Source organism: Ochotona princeps, chromosome 15 (assembly GCF_030435755.1).
Source record: "Ochotona princeps isolate mOchPri1 chromosome 15, mOchPri1.hap1, whole genome shotgun sequence".
NCBI lineage: Eukaryota > Metazoa > Chordata > Mammalia > Lagomorpha > Ochotonidae > Ochotona > Ochotona princeps.
Window position 1 is genome coordinate 2,464,902 of NC_080846.1, and position 23,138 is coordinate 2,488,039.

Genomic DNA, 23,138 nt, shown 5'->3' on the forward strand with positions numbered 1-23,138 from the left:
TGCCTGGCTCTCTAACCAGCCTTCGAGGACAGACAGCCCTAGCACTATTTCGGCTGCCAGAACACCTAGTTAGTGGGTCCTAGTTTACACAGCACCGTAGTCCTAAACATCTGCCTTCCTAGTCCTCAGGAACCTGCATTCTTTCCCAAGGTCCATAGGCTACAGTTGTTTTCCAAAGACCGAACCAAGCCTAGGGGCGTGGGCCTGTGGGCGCTGTGGTGGAGCCTGACACCTAGGAGCCTGAGTGGCCTTGCGTGTGCCTGGCCTTCTGGGAGACTGAAGGCAAACTCGGGGCTCAGAGCAGGCCAGCAGGTTATCAGGCATGCTCCTCCAAGTCCCTCAAGGCTACCCCTGTGGGCTCACCACACTTGGGAGTTGGCACCTGAGGCCCCTCTGCCCTTGGAGGCCACTCACCTACCCTGGCAGGACTCGGAGATCTCTGCTTTGTGGAGGAGACCTCTCCGGGGAACCACTCCCAGTGGCAGTTCCCGTGTGTTCTCCTCGCATCTGCCACGGAGGGCCCCGCGAGCAGAGCGGTGGCCGTAAGGACAGACCTGCCTGTGTTTTTCAGCTGGGCACTGACACCGAGAGTACCCAGGCAACGGCTGACATCTACGAGAAGGAGGAAGCCATCGAGATAGACTACAGCTCCCTGCGGGCGGACCTGAAGGTGAGTGAGTGTCCTGCTCTTCGGCACCGCCTCACTTCTGCAGATCCATGCCAAGGAGAGACAAGTTCGCCTTCACCAAGAGTTTCTGACACTAAACACAGGGCTCTCTGCCGAGCTGTTTCCCAGTTCTGTGAACACTGGCTGGCTGTTCAGCCTGCTCCTTAGTCCAGTCCAACACCACCCACCTGTAATCCACATAAGAGTGCCCAGGCTGGGCCTGTCCCCTCCAGTCACCATTCAGTCCAGGCTGGTGACCAATGATGCACTGGCTTTCCATAGCTCCTGCTCGGGTCTGGTCATTGGGTGCCAAGGCTCAGGTCCCAGCACACCTGCTTGGTCATTAGGGTGCCAACTCGGGCAGCCACCAGGGAGAGTCATGAACCCAGGTGTGGGCGCTGCCGGCCACGCAGGGAGAGTCATGAGCCTAGGTGTGGGCACTGCCGGCCACGCAGGGAGAGTCACGAGCCCAGGTGTGGGCACTGCCGGCCACGCAGGGAGCATGTCCCCGTGCTCCCATAGCAGCTGCTGCGGCCAGAGCCATGAGGCGTCACTAGGGAGCTTCGGCACTGCAGGGACAAGCACACCGGCATGAACGCCAATGGCCAGGGACAGAGAATGCATGGACAGCAGAAGCTCTGTGGCCATTTTCAGTGCCTCGCAGTGAGCTCTGTACAGCCCTGGACCTGGGAAAAGTCTAGCCAGGGAAGGGTCGGCTGTTGACTGCTTAGTGAGCAAGTCAGGGCTCACCCTGAGTGTTGCAAGTCTTCCTGAAGCTTAGCAATCAACAGAGGCAGCCAGCTGCTCCAGTGTTCTGCCTTTGCCATCTGTATCCCAGTACACAGCTCCACCAGGCTCAAGGGTCCCTCCCACAGTGTGGCAGGTGACACTATGACACACTGCCCAGGCTGCGGTGTCCCTGCAGCCATTCATTATTCCTGTGTGCTGGCTTTATCCTAGGGCTCTGCGTGCTTTGCGAGCCAAGCTGGGACATTCCTGTTAGCTTCCAGGCAGGCAGCCACACAGCCCTGCCTTTTGGAGTCTAAGATAGGTGGAATGTTTTTTCCTACAAAGCCCCAGCAAGTGTCCCCTTGGCACATTTGTTTGTTGAGCCAGTTGCTGTGGCAGGGACTGGATCCTGGACCATGCAGAGCCACCCAGTGATTGCACAGGGACCCCTGGGGAGGAGACGGGTTGGCTATTGGACACACAGCCACTAGAAGTAGGGGCACGGGCAGGAAGTGCAGAGCCACAGCCCCTGAGCTGCAGTCCCTGGGGCGTGTGGGGCACCTGCTGGCCTCTGCTTGGAGCCTTCGACAGCCATATCATCTTTTCTTGTTTCTTTTTATTACTTTCTCCTGTTCTTTGCATTTTAAACATCTTTCTGCACATGACGGAATGGATGTTAATATTTTCTTTCTGTGTATTTTTTGTCTATTTAACCTGAAATGTAATGCATCATATGAGGTAACAACACATTTTTTAAGTACCCAAGTTAGATGGTCTTTTTGCTAGCAGTTTTTCTCTTTAAAGATTTATTTTATTTGTAATCAGAGGTCCCAGCATGGTGACTCAGTGGTTAAATCCTCACCTTGCATGCACCAGGATTCCTTATGGGCGCCAGTTCATGTCCTACCTGCTCTGCTTCCCATCCAACTCCTTGCTGTGGCCTGGGAAAATGGTGGTGGACAGCTCAAAGCCTTGGGACCCTGCACCTGCGTGGGAGACCCAGAGAAGGCTCCTGGCTCCTGGCTTTGGATTGGCTCAGCTCCAGCCATTGCAGCCACTTGGGGAGTGAAACAGCAGATGAAAGATTTTTCTTTCTCTGTCTCTCCTTCTCTCTGTAAATGTGACTTTCTAATAAAAGTTTTAAAAAGAGAGAGAGAGAGAGAGAGAGAGAGATTTTATTCATTTATTTACCTGGTAGGCCAAGTGACTGAGATCAGTCTTGCATGGGCTGATTCGTCTGCAAATGGCTGCAGTCACCAGGGCTGCGCTGGGCTGAAGCCAGGAGCCTGGAACTCCATCTGGGTTGAGGCTGGCCATCACACGCTGCCTTCCCAGGTGCAGGAAGCTGGGTCAGAACTGGAATAGCCTGGATTCAAACCATTTCCAGTTTGGGGTGCAAGCAACCTAAGTAGCAGTTTAACCAACCCCTTCTGGGTGGTCCAGACAACCTGTAGGCGTGTCTGCGAAACTTTGCCCCCCCCGTCAAGTAGGCTGCATCCATCGTCCAGGTGTAGTCAGGTGACCTGTAGCTGAGCTGCCACAGAAGCTCCAGTTGCGTGATTGGAGATCTTTTTACCGTGCTGTACACTGTGAACACGCATCTGTACGCTGCTTCCCATGAGCCTTTTAGCACAGGGAGTTTCCGTTGACTTCAGTGTCGGGTACCCAGCAGATGCCCAGTGTTTGTAATGGATGAGTGAAGGTAACGCGTACAGGTTGCTGCTCAGTTGGAGTACAGCGTGTTCTGGGAGCACAGCTCACACGACCCTGGAGTGGTTCAAGAGCTCTGGATTCCAGGGCCCGACTGCCACTGTGACAAGCCTCATGTACCCTCCTGCCCGCCATTGGGCTGTGGAAGGGGGTCTGTCGGGGTTGCTCTTCGCCATAACAGGCCCTGCAGTCTGATGAAGAGGTCGAGGCCCACCTTAGGCTCCTGCTGCAGCAGGTGGCGTCCCAGGAGGACGTCCTGTTGAAGACAGCCGCCCCCAACCTGCGAGCCCTGGAGAACCTGAAGACTGTCCGCGACAAATTCCAGGAGTCCACAGACGGTGAGCTGGGCTCACGGGGCAGGGGGTCAGCACACAGCAGTCCTGCCCAGAATCCACGGATGGTGAGGGGCTGGGCTCACAGGGCAGGGGGTCAGCACACAGCAGTCCTGCCCAGAGTCCACGGATGGTGAGGGGCTGGGCTCACAGGGCAGGGGTCAGCACGCAGCAGTCCTGCCCCTGCCCAGGAGTCCACGGACAGTGAGGGGCTGGGCTCACAGGGCAGGGGTCAGCACGCAGCAGTCCTGTCTGTTGTACACATGCACAGTGCTTCTAATACTCAGTCACTCAGTTGTACTTTAACTGAAAGCCTGGTTATTGGTTACCTTAAGTCACCCTCAGCATACAACACAGCAAGTTGGCTCTTAGTCCTCAGTCGGGACCTTGAGTGGCAGCTGGAAGTGAGTCCTGGTAGGAAAGGCTCCTGTAAGAGAGCCAGGCTCTCAGAGGAAGGGTGATCTGCTCAAGATGACCCAACTCAAAAACCACTTTGGGAAATCATTATACCTGAAAGCTTCAGAAAGGCCTCTCAGGTCTGTAAAATAAAGAGCCTCCATTTTCTTGTAGCTTTTGAGGCCAGCAGAAGGGAGGCGCGCATGTGCAGGCAGGAGTTTGAGCAAGTGAAGAGGAGGCGGTGCGACCTCTTCAGCAGGTGCTTCGAGCACGTCTCCATCTCCATCGACCAGATCTACAAGAAGCTCTGCAGGAACGCCAGTGCACAGGTGTGTGTGCGTTACCCTGTAGCCCGCTGCTTTGTGTCTCACTTTAGGGATCAGGTGGGTTCCCAGAGGGTGTCTGCTGCACTGTCTTTCCGCATGGGCCACCTGGACAGGCCCACACCTCTGCACACCTCTGCAAGCCTGCTGCCTCACCCACAGTGTGAGTGGATTAGGTCACTTGGTTCCCAATCCAGCTGTGGGACTCTGATTTGACACCATTACAAGGAGGGATCTTTGAGATGCATTTATCTGTGGAGGTGACGCGAGTAACCGAGCAGAGAGAACCAAAGCCCAAGCCCGTTTCCCAGTGGCCTTGTCTCTGACCGCCCCAGCCAGTCTCAGCATCCACAGCTAATGCTTTGGGATGAAGTGTGGAATGGGGTGTCAGTCGGGCCCAGGGCCTGTGTTGCTTTGTCCTCCCACTCTTACAACTGAGGTGATTCTGGGTGAGATACTTTGAGTTTCCATCTGTTTTTAGTAAAGCAGGATTGCGAATAGGGTCATGCCTGTCTGTGATAACCTGGCCCATACTCGGTGCTCACTGCACGTTTGAAGAGTGGTCCGCCAAGTGAACTGAGTGGAGGTGGCTTCTGTGGGATTTTCTGTGTGTGCTTATGTAAGTCTTGGAGCCGTACTGCTGAATTGTGAAGGGTGGCCTCGTGGAAAGGCCTGACCATTGGGTATATCAGGATGTTTCCCTCTGCCGGGAACCTGTTGTCCAGGATCAGATGTGTAACTGGACACGCTGCTAACACACGTTGGTGTCTTTCCATTAAACTTGAGGAAAACCTAACCAGTCAAATGTTAGGCAGTTCAACTCCATTGCAACCCCAAGTGGTGGTTCATTGATTGCTGCTTCATTGTCACTAAATAATGTGTGTTTCAGGCATTTCTTAGTCCAGAGAACCCTGAAGAACCCTACTTGGAAGGAATTAGCTACAACTGCGTGGCCCCAGGCAAACGCTTCATGCCCATGGACAATCTGTCGGGGGGAGAAAAGTGTGTGGCAGCCCTGGCTCTCCTCTTTGCAGTTCACAGGTGAGGCCAGTCTGCGTCACGGCGGAAACCAAGTTTGGGGCCTCCTGCAAGACACCACAGGCTGTTCAGCAAGTGTGATGTGAAGGAGGCTCCCTCAGCTAGACAAGGTTAGGTTTTAGAGATTATCTGAAAGAGAGCAACCTTGCATCTGCTGTTTCACTCCTCAGATGGTTCCAGCAGCCAAAGTTGGGCCAGTCCCAAGCAGGGAACTTCTGGGTCCCCCCAGGCAGGGGTAGGGGCCCGAGTAGTTGGGCCCAGGAAGGCAACACATGATGGCCAAGTGCTCAGACCCTGCCACTGTGAGGGAGACCCCTGTTGGAGTCCTTGGGCCCTGACCTTGGCCCAGTCCCACCCAGGCTGTTGTTGGCATTTGACGGGTGAACCAGCAAATAGAAAATGTTGTCTCTTAGCAATGTAAAAAAAATTTTTTGAAAGACATTGTAAAGTAGTTAAGGGTGATTCCATGGGCTGGAGTGATTTCACAGGTGCCACCAGCAGAAAGAGAGAGGGCCTGACTTGGAGGGGCAGGTATCAGCAGGGGGGCCAAGGATGACACCCAGCAGTGAGCGGAGGCAGTGTGGGCTGAGCTGGAAGCAGAGCCTCCGGTAGAAGCAACCATGTCATAGCAAGTCTCAGGGCAATGCTCCCAGAGCATGGCGGCCTCCCCGATCCCAGTGGGCAGTGTGTGGGCTGTCAGGTGCAGTCCAGGCGGCTGGCAAGGGCTTTAGCCACGAGGGTGTGGTCCAGTAAGCAGCACAGTGCCTCTCTGCTCTGTACTCTCCTTCTGTCCTCCTCTTACAAAGCAAAGGAAATGACCGTTTTTCCCTTCTAGTTTCCGGCCTGCTCCGTTCTTTGTCTTAGATGAAGTGGATGCAGCCCTGGACAATACCAACATCGGCAAAGTGAGTTTCTCTGCTTCGGTCTCCTGCAAGGCTGAGGTCGTGGGAAAGAGGCACATGGCTTTAACAAAGCCAGCTTCCTACAGAGGCAACTCAGGGTGGCCTTCCTTCTGCTGTTGCTGGGAAGCCCAGATTGTTACTGGCAGACAAAGCTGTGCTTATTGCTGAAGGCCTAGGGCACAGAGATGAAGTGGCTCTCTGGTGTCAACACCAAAGTAACATCCTTATGTAAAATCCCAGGAGTTCAAAATGCTACCCCCCCATCCCCAGCTGTATCCAGATGTGTCCAGTTCATGACTGGGCTTACACAGGGAGGCAGGGCCCCAGTCTCCTCACACCTGGTCAGCACTCAGGTCTGTAGACAGCTCAAACTGCCCCAGAAGACCTGAGCAAAGGTGGGGCAGGCACAGGCGACGCCCAGAGGTGCCTGGGGTGGAGAGCTGTGTCTGCAGTGCTGGGACAACAGTCCAGCGGTGGGCCAGTGACCCAGAATTCTGCTGGACCCCAGCCAACCACCTGCCTGGCTGTGCACCTGTGGGCTCTGTGCGTACGGCTGCTTGGGGCACCTGGACACACACACTTCTCACTCTTTACTTGCAAGTTGGAGTTGGGCTCCTACCCAAGCTTGACAGCCTGGCTCAGAGCCTGCCCCGAGATGCAGTCCCAACTGGGAGCATCTTCATCAGCCAGGGCAGAAAAGCCCATTCTCCCTGGTACCAGCAAGTCCCTGCTGACTCCAACTTGGCTTGGTCGGTAGACGCCCCCACCATGTATCTTGTGTTCTGCCAAGGGAACCATTTTTATGCACTTCCTCTTTCCCTGGCAGCAGTTAAGGTGTACAGCAACATAGGTGTTTGCACTGGTGGAACCTCCAGGGCTGTGGTCTCAGGACACAGTGCTGTCCTCTGTACACAGAGCTCCGTTCCCGCACACCGCAGCTGCACGGAAGACAAGCAGCACAGCTTTATCCTGCAATTGCATGACTGCCACCACTGCCCGTGTCAGAACACCCTGTCCTCGTCCCTCATCTCAGCCTCATTCACTCACTCCTCACCTGATAAGGCCAGTCCCATTTACAAAGCCTGAGTCCACCAAGTCCCAAGAAACAAGACTCACCCTGGGCCTCACCCAGGCCTGTGAGGGGTCTAGCGTGGGCAGACAGCGGCTGGGCAGGCTGGGGTCACCTGAGTCCCAGTTCTCTGCGTGTTTCTCCACGATGAACTTCCTGCAGGTGTAGTGTGATTTCCTCGGAGTCGAGTTTCCTTCAGGTGACCCAAGAGTCACCTCTACCCATAGGACATGATTACCAAACTTCTCCCATCTCCAGGCTTTGAAATGACAGCACAGCAAGCTGCAAGTTCACATGTCAGTCCTGCAGCCTCCTGACACATCTGAGTGGTGACCATTAGAAAAGCACAGTCAGCTGTCACATCGTCCAGATGAAGAGCTGTAGTCTTTAAAATTGTAGACCATGGGTTTCAAAGTTACTTAAAAGTTGTACTGTCTGTATATTATAGCATCTCTTATTTTAGAATCGCATCTGTATTTTAGTGTTGGGGATTTTCCGCATTACCAGAGGCAAGTGTCTGGCCGGCTGCAGGAGCAGCCGCTGTCCCTGGCAGGCCGCCGTGGGCCGCCTTGCTGCTGACCTGCCCTTTGCTCCCGCCAGGTGGCCAGCTACATCAAGCAGCAGACCCAGGAGCAGTTTCAGATGATCATCATCTCCCTCAAGGAGGAGCTCTATTCCAAGGCCGACGCCCTGATAGGCATCTATCCGGAGGTAACGGCCCAGCAGGGCTGCAGGACCACACTGCACCACACGGGGCTGTTCCTGGTGAAAGCAGATGGAGAACTCTAGAACAGTGAGCAGGAGTTATAAAATGCTGCCCACGTTTCTGTAGTGCGAGGTGGGGGAAGGAGGGACGCTGCCCAGGCATCCCAGGTTGCTCAGTAACGGGATCAGCGTGGCCGTCTCAGCCGTCTTATCCCACCAGAATGCTTCCCTGAGCCTCGTCCTGGACCCCAGTGGCGAGCCGGGCTTTAAGCTCCAGAGGCAGTGCTGTGCCTAGAGTGGACGTTAAGGGGGCTGGCATGAGAAACGTGGGACAGTGGCTCCTAGCATGTCACTGACTGGCACCAGCGGGCAGCACTCACCTGTGTCCTCTCTCCACTCCAGCACGACGACTGCATGTTCAGCCGCATTTTGACCCTCGATCTTTCGCAGTACCCCGACACGGAGGACCAGGAAGGCAGCAGCAGATACGACGAGTCCCGCTAGGAGCCACTGTCATAGCCCGCAGGACGTGTGACAGTGGCCGCGTGCTGGGCTGCTCCCGCGGGAGTGCTCAGGCAGTTCCTGACTGACTAACATCCGGTCCGGGCAGGGCCACCTGGGGCCATGAGGACGGCCACGTCTCCACCAGACATGGGTGTTGGCCTCCCTGAACGATGCCTACTGTCTGTGTTCACTGACAGCATCGGAGGAGGAGGCTGTCTCCACCTTAAAATGTATACCATCAAATTTAACTTTTTGCCTTAATGTAAAACAAACTAGTCAGAAAAATCTTGGATTTTCTGTATCCTCTTCGTTCTGGGCTCGCCTTGTACCTTTAAATAATCTTCAAGGGAAGTGCTGGGCTGTCGGGCAGCTGGCAAGCTGCTGAGCCTGGCTTTCACGGGAGCATGTTTGAGGAATTGCATGTCCATGTTGAAAGACAGCAATAAAAAGATCACTTCAGATGTCTCAAATGTGCCATTTTAGAAGTTTTAGATTTGTCCACTAGAATACTGGAATAAGTCATGGCTCTCACGCACTGGCAGGCGTGGGAATGAAGGCCCGTCCATCTCACACCAAAACAAGCTGACGGGCTGCTCTGCTGCTGCTACGAACCGGGGGAGGGGGCAATAATCCCTCCCGGGGACCTCAGCGTTCTGCCTGCCCCGATGGTCAGCGCTCTGAGCCCGTCCCTGCGTGTGATAGGCATGTCTGTCATGCCATCAGCTAGAAGCCTGCATCCATCCGCACAGGCACGGGTGCACCTGTTGCCTCCTGCTAGGCCAGTCCGACTCCCACAGCCCTCAAGGGCACAGAGCTGTGGGCCAGAACGGGGAGAACTTTCTGAGAAAACACGTGGCAGAGGGGTGCACAGATGCTGGGCTGAGCATGGCACCTAATCCCGCCTGTGGGAAGGGCACAAGAGAGTCAGAATTCAAGGGAACCAGGCAGCTGGGCACGTGTGGGGTTTTGCCCAGCAGGTCATCCTTCCAGCCACACCCACCCAGCACAGGGTCTGGCATCACACCTGTGTGAGCGCGCCAGGAGGCCACGGGCAGTGCCCAGCTCTTGTAAAGGAGCCACCCTCAGCAGCAGTGGGGGCCGGCATGGTAGCCCAGCGAGATGCCATGCCAGGTCCAGCCCGACCCACGCCTGGGAAGACCCAAGGAGCCGGCTTAAGCGCCCGGGCCTGCCACCCCTTAGTGTCGGGGAATCTCCGAACCCGCGGAAGAAAACCCGACGCTGAGTGACTGTGTAGGAACTCTTTATTCCACCAGGCAGCATGCAAACAGGGAGGCCGTCTGCTCCTTCTTTCTCTCCCCTTTCTTTCCTCTCCAGGACCCAGCCTGCTTATGTAGAACACCTAGCCAGTCAGCTAAAGGTCACTCCCGCGCCCCAAGGAGAAGACACTTCCTGAACTTGTTTACCGCTGCCCTCCGCGGCGCAGTCCTGGCACAGCTGCGGCTCCCAGCTCCGCCGCCCCGACCGCTGGTGTGGGCATCGGGGGCGGCCCAGCCCTCGGAGCTCCGCCTTCAGTCAGTCTCTCAGCGTGCACCATTGGAGTGTTTGAGACACCAGCAAGCAAGGCCACACTTTAAGCTTTATTTATGACCAGAACAACAGCAGAGATTTGTTGTCCGTGCTTCAGAGAGGGGAGCCAGTCTCAGGCTTCTCCCCTGGGCTCCCCGCTGCAGCCTGCACGGTTCTGCGCTTTCTCTGGGCCTGAGTGAGCTGCAGTGCCGGCAGTGGGCGCATCACAGGGCGTGGCAAGAAACGTCCCAGGGAAGATGGTGCTGCTGCCCAGGGAAGTGTGAGCCCCTCACTGCAGTTAGACACGGCCCAGGAAGAGGGTCTTAGGAGATAAGAACGGTTATTAGCTCTTACCCCGGGATAGGCTTGGCAAGCTCAGAAGGTATCGGTGAAGGCTCGGTGTTCCGGCTCAGCCTCACGTGCACCGCCCCAGTCACACGATGGCCTCACCACTCAGCCCCGGCTCGTCCAGACACCCACAGCGCACAGTGGCAGTCAGACCTGTCCTTTGTTTCCGAAGCACAAGGAATGAGACACTCATTTTCACTGGTGGACTGTGCCTGGAGTGTCCACTCCTCCTTTACTAGAACACGCAACCCCCCGCACATGCTCCCAGCAACAGGCTTCCACACAGAACCTGCACCACGGGCCCAGCTCCTGTGGCGGGGATGGTCTTGGTCTCTCCTCAGGAAAAGGGCGTGTAAGAGCACCCAGCGGGAACCGGGGACACCTGCCCACGGGCTGGACCCTAAGGCGGCTGTCCATCAGTCCTTCCAGAGTCCCTGATGCAGCCGGGCAGCCCCAGGCTGAGACCACGTGCCGGGTCGTGGCACTGTGGTGGCAAGGCTGGTCTTCAAGTCTCAGGTCTGATGGGTTTCACAGAGCTCAGGACCCTCCAGCATCATCTGTAAACACAAGGATACACCGAGTGTCAGGCTGGCCCTGAGGGGCACTTGGCAGTCAGACAAACTGCTTCACACCACTCTCACGTGATGACTTTAGGTGGACCCCATAGGTGACATGTGGACATCTTAGCCCATGAACATGGATGCCGCAACAGCTGAGGACACAGTGGCACGCACACATGGACAGTGGCCTGCGAAAGACAGCAAGGCCCCATGCACCCATGCACACTGTCAACTCCAGCCACGCTTGTGGCCTGGGCAGATGGGCAGCAGCCTCAGGGCCACGTCTGGCCCCTATGCCATCTGCACCCCACCCAGTGCAGGGGGTACTAGGGTACCAGCACAGCAGAAAAGCGGCAGCAGAGATAGGCTGTGCTGAGGGCTGCCAGTGGGTGACAGGAGAGCTGCAGCTGGATGCCCAGTGCCAGGAGCCACCCAGTGCACTGGCCACTCTTCTGTCCCAGCGTGTCAGCAGCTGGGCTCCTGATCTGCATTTGCTGAAGGCCAGGATGAGACTGACAGGACACCAGGATGGGGAGCCACCCTGGCCTCCCATCTGACCCCTACCCTGGACTGCAGGCAGCCACTGTTAACACCTGGCTCGCGGGCTGGCGCTGTCCTCCATCTGCGGCACCAGCATCCTGAGCAGGCCAGTTCTAGCCCGGCTGTCCACCTCTGACTCCACTCCCTGCTGACGTGTCGGGCAAACTACACAACAGCCAAGTGCTTGGGCTCCTGCTGCCTACGTAGGGACCTGCAGGAAGCTCCTGGCTCCTGGCCATTGCAGTCATCTGGAGTGTGAACCAATGGAGATAAGATCTCTCTAACTCTGCCTTTCAAATAAATACATTTCTAAAAATCAAAACACAAACACCACATACTGGCTGGTCTACACGGAACTGCTTGCTGCATGACCCAACACTGCAGGCAAGCGCCCCCTGGCGGCACAGAAGGCTCAGCACAGGCTGAGAGTCCTGACTCGTTTTCCAGGGTTGACCGGTTTCCACACACTGACCTACCCAGAGTGTCAAACCCGACAGTCCGAGGTTTCACATTTGGATGAGTGATGCCCAGCCCCTACCAGCTGCTCAAACCTGCCCTGGCCAAGGCATGCACCTCCTGTAAGCCTTGTATACCACAGGCTGCCCCTCAAGGCCTAAAAGCAAAGCTGTCATTGCAGCAGCACTGTCCCCCACACTGAGATGATAAGCTGGAGTCACAACACAGAGATAACCAAGCTCCAGGAAGGCCAAGGTCACATCAAACATGATGACAGAAAACCCAAGACGGCAGAAACCAGTGCAGGGGACAGCGACCAGGGACGGTGACAAGAAGGGGAGGACACCAAGCGAAGGCCAAACAGGTCAGGAATCCACCCAGCAGCCAGCGCAAGGGTGACCCAGTGTCCACCCAGGGCAGCCCCGGTCACCCCAGGTCCCAAGGAGGGTGCCCGCCAGGCACCCACACAGCAGGCAGGTGGCTCGAGACCCGAGGGTCTCTAGGAGAATGTGTGTTGAGAGCCATGAGAGCCATGGTGCTTCCTGAACAAGGGTGAACGAGGCGTCTGACGACGGAAGAACACCATCAGTGCTCTGAGGTCTCAACGGGCAGCAGGAGAAGAGGGCCAAGGGGCCAGGGCACGTGGCAGGCTCGGCCAGGACACCTGCTGCCATGGACTGCGAGATTGGGCCACATTCCTGGCTCCCGGCTGCGCCCAGCCTGTTTGTGGCCATTTGTTGTGGGTGTCTGGGAGTGAACCAGCAGATGGGAGCTCCATGTGTCTCTGACTCTCCAATGAAAATCTGAGAACGGATTTTAGGGGCCCAGCCACATCTGCCCTGGTTCTAGAACACAGCCTGCACAGCAGCCCCAGTGCCAGGCTGGCCAGACTGAGACGGGCACCCACAGCGGCAGCGCTCACCGTACCACTGTCTGACTGCCGGAGCTTTTTGGACACTTCAATTCCGTTCTCTTCTAACTTCCTCTTTGCACAGTCCTGACACGCATTACCTGAAAGAGGCAAATGTTAGGAAGCGTGTCCCCACTCCAGTCACACCTCGCTGAGCGCCCGTCACCTACACTGAACACAGGAAAAGCCCGAAGGGGGGAGTCCAGGGCCCCGGTAGAGTTCGAGCTGCCCTCCTCCCCACCTCCAGGGCCCCTGGCAGGGGCACATACTTCCCGGGCACCGAAGGGGAAGTTAGTGCCGGAAGCTGAGCCCCTCATGGCCCTCCTGGGCCGCTGTCACCCCCAAGGCTGAACACAGACTTGGGGTGGCTAGGGACCCGGGAAGGTGAGAATGAGGCTGTGCCTGCCCGTGTGTGACAGGGGAAGCAAGGGGCTCCCCCACCCAGATCTAGCCCGCAGGCTATCCAGTCTGTGTGACAGACCTTCCCGACTCCCCCAGCAGTGACAGGAAGACAAGGAAAGGTAGAGCCAAAATTAAGGTGTGCTTTACCCAATAACGTGGTGCTGTCCACGCGCTCAGCATCTAGAGGAGAGAGAGTGTGTTAGCAGCGCCTGCCCACTGGCCCAGGAAGTGCGCCTGTGCCACCAGGACAGCGACAGGGCAGCTCCCATGCAGCCCTCCCTGAGTAACCAGGCAGAGCGCCTAGAGCAGGCTGGCCCCTTCCAGCATCCACGTGACCGCCCTGGTCGGTGGGCCTGACCGTGGGTACATGAGTCCTCCTCCTCAGTGGGTACACGAGGCACCGACAGCAGCTTCTCAACCTCAGGCAACTTATGAAACTGCCCCCCGCCCCGCCAGCTGCCAGGGTCCAGGAAAGCGGCCTTGGCGGGCTTCTGTGTGCACCAGGAGAGACTGCTGGCGGCCAGCATGCCAGCCCAGTCAAAAAGTCCCTGGAAACAAACCGGACAATCACCCTTCTGGCTGGGCTCATCTTGCCATCTGTAATTCATACAGTGAATGCCAATGGAGACCATCACAAAAAACACCAGGCAAGTGCAGGACTGGCATCTGGAGCAGCCCAATGTGGGCATGAGCTTCTCTGTGCCACACAGAGACAGAAACTGGTTGTGAGCAGGTGTCTGGCTGCCCACATGCCCACTGGGAGTGCCCAGGCTCCTGGCTCTGCTCCTACATCAGCACTCAGGCACTACCCCCCATACCAAGTGGAGAACAGGACTTAGTGCCCGCATCACGGCTCTGTTCTGGCTGTCACAGGCACTGTGGGGTGACCCGGGGCATGGACCATCCCTGACTCTGCCTTTCAGACAGAATGGAAACCTCTGGGCCCCTGGTACTGACGGCGAGGGCCTCAGGCGGACACGCTGGCCCTCCGGGGGAGCTGCTCCTCCACCAGGAGGGGCCGAGACTCCTGGGTGCCTGCTCAATGCCATCCTCTCAGAATGAGGGCATTCACGGCTGGGTCTGGTACCATAAAAAATGGATGTCAGCAAGCCTGGAAAATTCTGTACTGTCTGCCAGCTCATCGTAACAGGAGACGCAGACGCCTGCACAGGGCCGGGGGGGCTAAAATGAGTGAACGGGCCACTTGAGCTGCCATTCCGTGAACAGCAATGTAACTGGGGCAACAGCTGTTTTTTATTTAGCTTCTATTTGATAGGCCGAGTGCCAGAGGACGGACAGACTGCCCATCTGCCTGCCCACCGCCCCTAGGGTCTGCATCACAGCAAGCTGGACTGGAAGTGGAGCCGGGACTTGAACCCAGGCCCCAAACAGGAGAGCAGGCTTCCCCAGGCAGCAGCAGCAGCTCCGCCGGTTCCACCGCTGCACCAGCCCACACCCCAAGAGGACCGCGGCCAGCACGAGCGCGCCGGAGCTGTGACCTGCAAAACGTCACAGCGGGGACCATGTGGCTGATTTTCAGAAGGACCAGTAGGGCTGTTGTGACCTCCTTCCCAGCTAAGTAACACAACACAACTGTCCACCTGCGCATGCGTCCGAAGGCCACTCTTGGGTGGTCACCGGCACATCAGTTTCCCCAATTTTCTCATTCTAATTCACACAGACGGAATTAGTGCTGTGCCACATCAGGTTAAGCAGCATCTTATACTGGCACTGGTTCAAGTCCTGGATGCTCCACTTCCAAGTCAGCTCTGCTAATGTGGCTGAGAAAGCAGCGGAAGAAGGCCCACGGGCTTGGGCCCCTGCACACATGTACAAGACCCAGGAAAAACTCCTGGCTCCTGGCTTCAGCCTGGCCCAGCCCTGGCTATTGTGGCCATTAGGGGAGCAAACCAGCAAATGAAAGACCTTTCTCTCTAACCCTACCTTTCAACTAAATAAATCCTAAAAAAATAAAAATCACACAGTAGTTAAAACATGGGTGTTGGACAGCATGTAACTTCCATCTCCCCAGGCCCGAGCGGGCAGCAGGACGAGCAGAGAGCTGCCCAGGGAGGTGGAGCCCACGCGTACCTGGACTGGACTGCCTGCAGATCTGCGTGGCCAGCTCCTGCACGTAGCCCGGGAAGTGGGCGAAGCAGTCCCCGTAGGACACCACCTTGATGCCGTGCAGCAGCATGTCAGCCTGCTGCTTGAAGAAGTGCTCCTCATTGTCCTTGAGCACCAGCATGTAGTGCTCCAGGTCCACCTTGTTGGGCACCGAGTACAGGAAGAGCGCCTGGAAGATCTGGTCGCGCAGGGTCTCCCCGCAGCCCATGAACAGGAAGGACTTGGTGCGGTACAGGTTCTGCAGGACTTCCTGGAAAGGCCACGGGAGACGCAATCGTGGGCTGAAGGGGCAGCGGGAGCCTGAAGGCATCCAGCCCGCCACTGCCCGTGTATGCTTTGAGGAGAGGGCAGGGCACTCTCCACCGGGCACTGACTGGCAGCCACGGTGCCAAGCCTGCCCTGCCTGGCTGGTGGGTGGGACACCAGGGGAGGCCGCTGGGTCCCCAGGCAGTGGCCAGCACCAAGGTGCCACTTGCTGTTGCCAGTGCCCAGCTGCTCTCGCCTTGTGGGTGGACAACTGCCAGGGGAGAGACAAAACCAGGAGGGTCACAGGGCCCAGGGGAGGCCTGCCGGCTGCACCCTCAGCGGATTAGGATGTGGAAAGGGGAGGGAGAGGAGCACAGGGTCTAGGTGAGGAGGGGACCCTGCCATGGGCACAGGAGTTTGCCATCAGTGCCAGCAGCAGGTGCCACAGTGCCAGCTGGCACCAGCCCAGGCCCTACGTGGAGAAGGAGCCAGCGCCTGCGCGGGTGATGATTGCACAGGCAGTGCCATTCCAGGTGCTAACACGGAGGCCCCTAGAAGGTTCTGGGAGGCCCAGGGTTCCCCCCTGCTTCTGCTCAGGGCGTCAGGAGGGCCCTCAGCGGACAAAGCCCTGAAGAGGCAAGAGACACGCACACAGGAAGTGCAGAACAGTGCTGTAGAACCATGCATTCTCCCCGGGCCAGTGGTGGCTGTGACTGAGAACATGGGGTGTGGCAATCCCCACACCCCGTAGGGAGGGGCCACTCCAGGGGAAGGGACACCAAGTGGCAGGTGGCAACCCAAGTCCCCAGGGACACCACCCCTGTGTGTGTGCCCCAGCAAGAAGACGCATACCATCACTTCCGGGTCTTGAGTGACGTCTTTGTACCCCGACGGGTCCAGCACCAGCCCACAGGGGTCCGTGTACAGGCCATGGATGTGCAAGACCCCGTACCTGATGTGGCCTCTCGCCCACTGCAGGACCTAGCAAGGCCAGGGTGAAGAGGACAAGCTGCAGTTACCTCACATGTCAGAACACTCTCTAAACTGCAAGTACAGACTTTCAAGTCTATCTTGGAAAGAGTAAGAAAAATGTTTCAACGTAAAATCACACTTTTAAAACAGAAGAAACCCATCTGTCGGCGTTACTCCTTTATGCCACGATACCAAAAAGCACTTCTTTAAGGACAACCAAGCAGAAAATCAGTCTCCAACCTGCGCGACTACAGCCCACTGGCAGCAGCCGCTGCTTTCTTCAGTCTCCCGAGCCTCTGCCCACCCACACCCCGCCGCTGCTTCACACCCCAAGCACCTGCAGTGACAGGGGCCGGAGCCCCAGCCAGGCCTCCAGGAGTCTGCAGGAGCTGACTACCAGAGCCATCACCCCTGCCCCCAAGGCCCACACTCGCAGGAAGCCAAGATAGGATCCACAGCCCCTCAGCCACGGGCTGTGGGCACCATGCTGGGCCCCAGGCTGGCCAATGGGCACTCTGTGCTGCTTCAGCCCCACTGGGGCCTAGTCGGAAAGGCCACTGCCTGGGATGCCCATTGCACACAGGGGCCAGCTTATTGTGTCCTGGCTGCCCCACTTCCAATCCAGCTCCCTGCTGATGGCTCAAGAGGGCAGCAGAGGGTGACCGCTGCCCTGTCACGTGGGACCTCCTGGCTTCAGCCTGGCCCAGCCCTGGCTACTGCGGCCATCTGGGGAGTGAACCAGTGGATGGAAAGTCTCTGTCTCTCCTTCGCTCTGTAAATCTGCCTTTCAAATATATATAAATCTTAAAAGGCAGTCCTTGAGCCCACCTGTGTGGTGGGTGTCTAGTCCATGGGCCCCAGGGTTGGGGGTTCTGGTGGGGCTCAGGTCACCTGGCCCAGGTTCTTGGGCCCACCTGCAGCGGGGGTGCCCAGCATGGGCCCACCTAGGAGAACTGGCCCTCCTCAGTGTAGAGGATGCAGTCTAGACGGCAGAGCATGGTGCACATGGAGGACACGGTAGCTCTTTGGGGCCTGCAGAGGACATCTGGTACCACAGCAGAGAATGGAGAACAGAACATGGACAACTACCCCGGCCAAACGATGACTGCAAATAGCTGGGCGGTTGGAGACTCTAAGGTCGATGGTTTCAGCAGTGGCCATTGGAAGGAATTCCTCATCCACAGATTGGCAAGATCAACAGCATTCGGGAACTACTGCATCCACCCAGACAGAACCCTCGGAGCGTGGCCACATGGTGACTCTGGGTTGGTATCGGGTGGCCGTTCCCCTCCTCAGGTGGTGGGATGGCTGCGAGGCTGGATATGGCCCCTTCCTTATCTCCTCCTCCCCCCAGAAATCGGAAGAAATAAAGTTTGAAAACAATGATCACCCCCACTTCCCCCAACCCTAGATCCTTCCCACCCTGATCGACTATGTAAACATCATCACCATCATAAGTGTTTTTTGTTTTTTAAGGAAGGAAGGAAGGGGCTAACCACTGTGGTTAAACCATAGCCTGCAACACTGGCATTGCAGATGGGCACAGTTCAAGTCCCAGCAGCTCCTCGTCTGATCCAGCTCTCTGCTAATGTGCTGGGAAAGCAGAAGACAGCCCAAATGAGTGGCCCCTGAACGTCCAAGTTGCTGGCTTCGGCCAGGCCCAGCGCTGGCTACTGCGGCCAGCTGGGGAGTGACGGGAGACGGACAATCTCTGACTTCCAGGGCCTGGCCCGCTGGCTCAGCGGCTAAATCCTAGCCGTGTACACACTGCAAACAGGGGCCAGTTCGTGTTCTGGCTGCTCCACTTCCCATCCAGCTCCCTGCTTGTGGCCTGGAAAGGCAGTCGAGGACGGCCCAAAGCCTTGGGACCCTGCACTGTGGGGGAGACCTGGACGAGGCTTCTGGCTCCTAGCTTTGGATTGGCTCAGCTCCAGCCGGTGAGGCCACATGGGAAGTGAACCAGCAGATAGCCAATCTATTTCTGTTTGTTTCTCCTTTCTGTAAATCCGAATTTTCAATAAAAAATAAATCTTTAAAAAAATAATCTCTGACTTTCAAAAAAATATGAAAAAAAACCCACTAAAACCCTTATTAAATGTGTAAAATACATTTTATGGTCCTTTACACCCTAAAATCCACATGTCCTCTCACCTGAAACTTCTAGAAATCTGTCCTGGAAAAATAAACAAAGGAAGACAAAAGAATACAGTGTAGAATTTAATTACAAAAACGCCTCACGAGCATAGAGAAAGGCTGTGGTTGTTTGCTAGCGTTACTTTCACAAAGCCTAAGACTCGATTACAGTAAACACTGAGGGCAGAGCCCGGGCTGCAAACCTTGGGCTGCACTGTGACCCTGACCCAGACAGCCATGACAGCCACCGAGAGACCCATGGAGAGACCCATGTCCCCGGCACAGGACACACAGAGCAAAAGGGGCAGGTACAAAGCGCGACCCTCAGGCGTGTAAAAGGCCGCCATGCACGGGCCAGTGCAGCCAACCCGTCCTCCCAGGTGTCCTCAGGAGACCCCTCAGCCACCCCAAGCCCTCCCAGGTGTCCTCAGGAGACCCTTCAGCCACCCCAAGCCCTCCCAGGTGTCCTCAGGAGACCCCTCAGCCACCCCAAGCCCTCCCAGGTGTCCTCAGGAGACCCCTCAGCCACCCCAAGCCCTCCCAGCTGCTCCTCGGGGCCCTCAGCTTCCCCGTCCTCCCAGGTGCTCCCAGGGGCCCTCAGCTTCCCTGTCCTCCCAGGTGCTCCCCGGGGGCCCTCGGCTTCCCCATCCTCCCAAGTGCTCCTCGGGGACCCTTGGCTTCCCCATCCTCCCAGGTGCTCCTCGGGGACCCTTGGCTTCCCCGTCCTCGCAGGTGCTCCCCGGGGGCCCTCGACTTCCCCATCCTCCCAGGTGCTCCCCGGGGGCCCTCGGCTTCCCCACGTCCTCCCAGGTGTTTCTAGGGGACCCTCGGCTGCCCCGCGTCCACCAAGGTGCTCCCCGGGGGCCCTTGGCTTACCTTGGTCTTGTCCTTAAGGTCCAGAGACTCCATGGGCTTGCTCTGCTGCTGTCCAAACAGCTCCAGCAGGTTGTCGTAGTTGGTGGTCAGCACCATAGTGCCCCTGTCCATAAGGCCAAGGATGGCCTGCAGCACCGCGGGGTTCTGGATGTGCTGCTCCAGGCTGTCGAAGACCTCCATCAGGCAGTCCTGGAAGAAGTTGGGCTTGGTGTCGCCCGTGCGCTGCGGAGAGGAGCAGCCAGGGTCACTAACGAAGCCGCCCTCAGCCACCGCAGCCCCCAGACAGGTGCCAATCAACGACAGGCACAGAGTGACAAATGCCACAGGGGAGGGACCGCTACAGCCAGTGTGGGGCAGCCAGGGCACTGGGCAAGGGACCACCGATGCCAAGGCCAAAGCACGAGGGCCCTAGACAGGCCAGACAGGAGAGCGAGCGCAAAGGCGCTTAGGCCAGGCTAGGAGAGGAGTGAGGGCAGGGTCAGGAGGGCCTCAGGGACCCTGGCCTCCCTCAGCACACAGCAGCGCGCTCAGGGGAGGCAGACACAGGTCTGGCATGCTGCGGGGACTGCGCAGGATGGACAAGAGCTGCCCTCGTCCCCGTAAGAGGAACAGAACCTGCAGCAGCGGCACAACAGCTAGGAGGCCTGGGGAGAAATGGGGGTGTGGCAGCAGGCTGCAGTTCCTGGTCCACACCGCTCGCTGGTTCTCACACTGCCAACACATAGGTGGTGCCCAACTCCTCACGGGACTTTCATAAACGAACAATGCCACCCATCCCCCCTCACACGCCCCTTCAGAGCTCAAGGGCCCTGGGGGCACTCCACAATCCCTCCACACTGCAGCAGGTGGCAGCCGACTGCCTGGAAGAGCCAGAGTCAGTCCGTCCAGCCCCAAGGGCCCAACAGCTGCACCTGGCGACATCAACTCTGCCACAGATGCCCCAGGGCACACGGGTGGGTGGGGCTGGCAGCCAAAAGGACGGTCTACAGAGTGCACAGAGGCCAGCTGCCCAAGGGTTGTCCCTCGGGACAGCATTCCCCAGGACCTACCTGGACACTCTTCCCACCCCCAGGACAAGGAGGCGACAAAGTGGGCCTGCAACTTCCTGGCACGAGCCTGGCCTGTCCACATCCTCTCCCCAGACCACGTCCATCATCACAGCAAGGGACCCAGGGTGCCCGTGGGTACTCTGGGCTGTCTCCCATGATTCCTACGTGGGAACCCACCCAGAACCACTCTACCCCTGTCCCATTGGTTCCTCACATGTCCCCACTTCCTCACATGCTCACCTCCCACCCCGGTTCTGAGGGAGTGACTGCGCTGCCTGCGGAACAGGAAGGACCTGCTGGCAGCTCCCAGGACCTGTGCACCTGCCCAAGGATGCCCTCCACAGCGCCTCCTCCATCCTGACACATCTGCCTGGCCATGGCAGCTGTCCCTTCTCCCACCCTGCCCGCTGCCTTGGGTCCGTTCTCATCTAGAGATGTGGCCAACCCCACAAACACCACGGCGCCCAAGAAGGACTCCAACTTGGGTAAGCTCAACAAGAGACATCCCGAGCACAGGTGACCCCGACTGCTGAGACATGGACACCACGCTGCCCGGCCCCCTCGCCTGGACTCACAGGGGACATCTTCCGGATCAGGTCATGGGCCACCACCAGCAGGTCCCGGTCCTTCGTCACCTTCCTGCGGAACTCGGCGACATCGCCCGGGTGCAGCACCTCCAGCTGCTCCGCGGCCTCGATGACGGCCTCGATGCAGCTCCGCCACGAGCACAGCGCCGGGATGCCGGGGGCCACCGCCGCACTGACCCCCGTCCCAATGACCAGCAGCAGCTCCTGCGGCTGCTTCCGGACGAGGCTCTTCAGGAACTTTCTACTTAAAGATAAGGGAGGCGGGAAGGGGAATCAATAGTGGAGTCTAGGAACAACTGTGGCCCGGCCACCTGCTGAGGCACATGCTGCCCCTTCCTCCTGCCGCCACACCTGGCTCCTGTGCGGCTTCCTGCTCGTGTCCCACCTGCGCATGGAAAAGCCTCAGGGAGCCTGAGGGGCTGCAGTGCGAGTGACCACAGCCATGAACACAGCAACTTCAACTGCCCCGAGACTGCAAATCGCTGACACCCACTGTGGGGTGGAAATTCAGCCCAGGGATCAAGATACTACATGGGGGACCCGGCATGGTAGCCTAGTGGCTAAAGTAATCGCCTTGCAAGCACCAGGATCCCATATGGGCGCCGGTTCTTATCCCAGCTGCCCCACTTCCCATCCAGCTCCCTGCTTGTGGCCTGGAAAAGCAGTTGAGGACGGCCCAAAGCCTTGGGACCCTGTACCCATGTGGACGACATGGAAGAAGCCCCTTGCTCCTGGCTTTGGATCAGCTCAGCTCCAGCCATTGCAGCCATTTAGGGAGTGAACAAGCAGATGGAAAATCTTTCTCTCTGTCTCTCCTTCTTTCTATAAATTGAACTTCCCAATAAAAATCAATAAATCTTTAAAAAAAAAAAAAAGGATACCACGTGGGACACGGGAGCGCCTGGTTCAAGTCCCATTTCCTCCCACTCCAATCCAGCCTCCTGCCAACGCACACCCTGGGAGGAAGATGATGATGCTCCAGTGCTCCGGCCCCCGCACCCGTGCGGCGTTCCAGGCTCCTGGCTCAGTGCTGGCTCTCACGGGTATGTGGGGAATGAGCCACCAGGCAGCACATCTGCCTATATATGTGTTTCAAGTAAGAATAAACACAACCATGATGACCTACTGACCTCTGCTTGCAAGGACAGGGAAGAGGACAGCTGGGCCCTCCAGCCGGTGTGGCCTGCACACACATCACCGCACGACAGGCACAACCCAGCTCCGTTTATAGTCACACTGCCTCCGCCAGCCCCAGGGGTGACCACCCGCCAGCCCCACGGCTGACCCCTGTCCTGGCACGCTGCCTTGTCTGGAGACCAGATCATGGTCACTTCCCTGACAGAAAATGCCTTCCAGCATGTTCCTTACATGGAAGCAAGGGGCCCTCGAGAGCCCTTCCTACCCCAGTGCTTGTATTCCCCCGTATGGCTCTAAGTCACACCAGCACACCCACACAGGTGCCACAGCACCCCAAAGCTGGAGGGGAGGGGGCCATGCTGGCACACCCACACAGGTGCCACAGCGCCCCAAAGCTGGAGGGGAGGCGGTGCTGGACTCACTTACCTGGACTTCCGCTCACTTCGAGTTGCTGTCTTTTCCACTGACTCCATCTGTGGATCCTAAAGAGAAACGCTCATCAGGAAGGAAAATTCTCGAAAGTTCTTTGATCAGCTGCACCCAGCAAGGGCACTAAGGCACAAACTCTTCAAGCACATGTCCCAGGGGTTTGCTGAGCCACCTGCTCCTAACCTTGTACCGCTGACTTCTCCAGCCATGCGGGGAGCCTGGAGGGCGGGTACCCACAGGTCCCACACAGGGGCCTCCACCCTCAGAGAAGCTTCCAGGGCACAGGAACACAGAGACTCCCACAGGAGACAAGAAGGGCAGAACAAAGCCAGGACATGGGTCCCCAGCCGGCATGGGGCCTACGGCCACCGAGCAGTTGCTGCCCCACTTCCAATCCAGCCCCTACTCACATGTTCCAGCACTTGGCCAGCAGCTCAGGACCTTGGGTCCTTCCGTACCAAGGG

General features: G+C 57.6%; 2 protein-coding genes across 7 annotated transcripts in view; one reads left to right on the top strand and one right to left on the bottom strand.

The window, feature by feature from the left end:
* The window catches only part of SMC1B (structural maintenance of chromosomes 1B), a 47,809-nt gene extending 39,384 nt beyond the window's left edge, over nucleotides 1–8,425 (top strand). Inside the window, exons 19-25 of one of the 2 annotated variants that reach the window (XM_004589427.2) lie at nucleotides 572–670; nucleotides 3,288–3,444; nucleotides 4,009–4,163; nucleotides 5,047–5,198; nucleotides 6,031–6,100; nucleotides 7,767–7,877; nucleotides 8,274–8,425. In XM_004589427.2, coding sequence (XP_004589484.2) covers nucleotides 572–670; nucleotides 3,288–3,444; nucleotides 4,009–4,163; nucleotides 5,047–5,198; nucleotides 6,031–6,100; nucleotides 7,767–7,877; nucleotides 8,274–8,375 — 846 coding nt within the window. In that variant the 3' untranslated portion in view covers nucleotides 8,376–8,425. The remainder of the gene's footprint in view (nucleotides 1–571; nucleotides 671–3,287; nucleotides 3,445–4,008; nucleotides 4,164–5,046; nucleotides 5,199–6,030; nucleotides 6,101–7,766; nucleotides 7,878–8,273) is intronic. The other variant, XM_058673558.1, reaches the window with a different exon arrangement.
* Nucleotides 8,426–10,696: 2,271 nt separating this feature from the next.
* Nucleotides 10,697–22,747, bottom strand: FAM118A (family with sequence similarity 118 member A). Of its 5 annotated transcripts, none has more exons than XM_004589428.3 (8): nucleotides 22,672–22,747; nucleotides 21,097–21,349; nucleotides 19,473–19,694; nucleotides 16,344–16,472; nucleotides 15,210–15,495; nucleotides 13,266–13,298; nucleotides 12,734–12,817; nucleotides 10,697–10,807 (listed from the first exon to the last, which is right to left on the bottom strand). In XM_004589428.3, exons 1-8 carry the CDS (start codon nucleotides 22,716–22,718, stop codon nucleotides 10,788–10,790), a joined length of 1,074 nt encoding a protein of 357 aa, XP_004589485.2. In that variant the 5' UTR covers nucleotides 22,719–22,747; the 3' UTR covers nucleotides 10,697–10,787. The 5 variants fall into 5 exon arrangements, with proteins under 5 accessions (XP_004589485.2, XP_058529627.1, XP_058529628.1 ...); XM_058673644.1 differs by having other exon boundaries at nucleotides 12,729–12,817; XM_058673645.1 differs by having other exon boundaries at nucleotides 12,729–12,817; nucleotides 19,473–19,661; nucleotides 21,097–21,352; nucleotides 22,672–22,745.
* Nucleotides 22,748–23,138: the final 391 nt, after the last annotated feature.

Excerpts from the sequence above, each read along its gene's own strand:
- FAM118A (XM_058673643.1), bottom strand. The coding sequence starts at position 22,718 with ATGGAGTCAGTGGAAAAGACAGCAACTCGAAGTGAGCGGAAGTCCAG. Across the intron at positions 21,353-22,671 it reads CGAAGTGAGCGGAAGTCCAG|TAGAAAGTTCCTGAAGAGCC; the intron begins GTAAGTGAGTCC and ends CTTATCTTTAAG. Across the intron at positions 19,695-21,096 it reads TGATCCGGAAGATGTCCCCT|CGCACGGGCGACACCAAGCC; the intron begins GTGAGTCCAGGC and ends TCCTCTCCGCAG.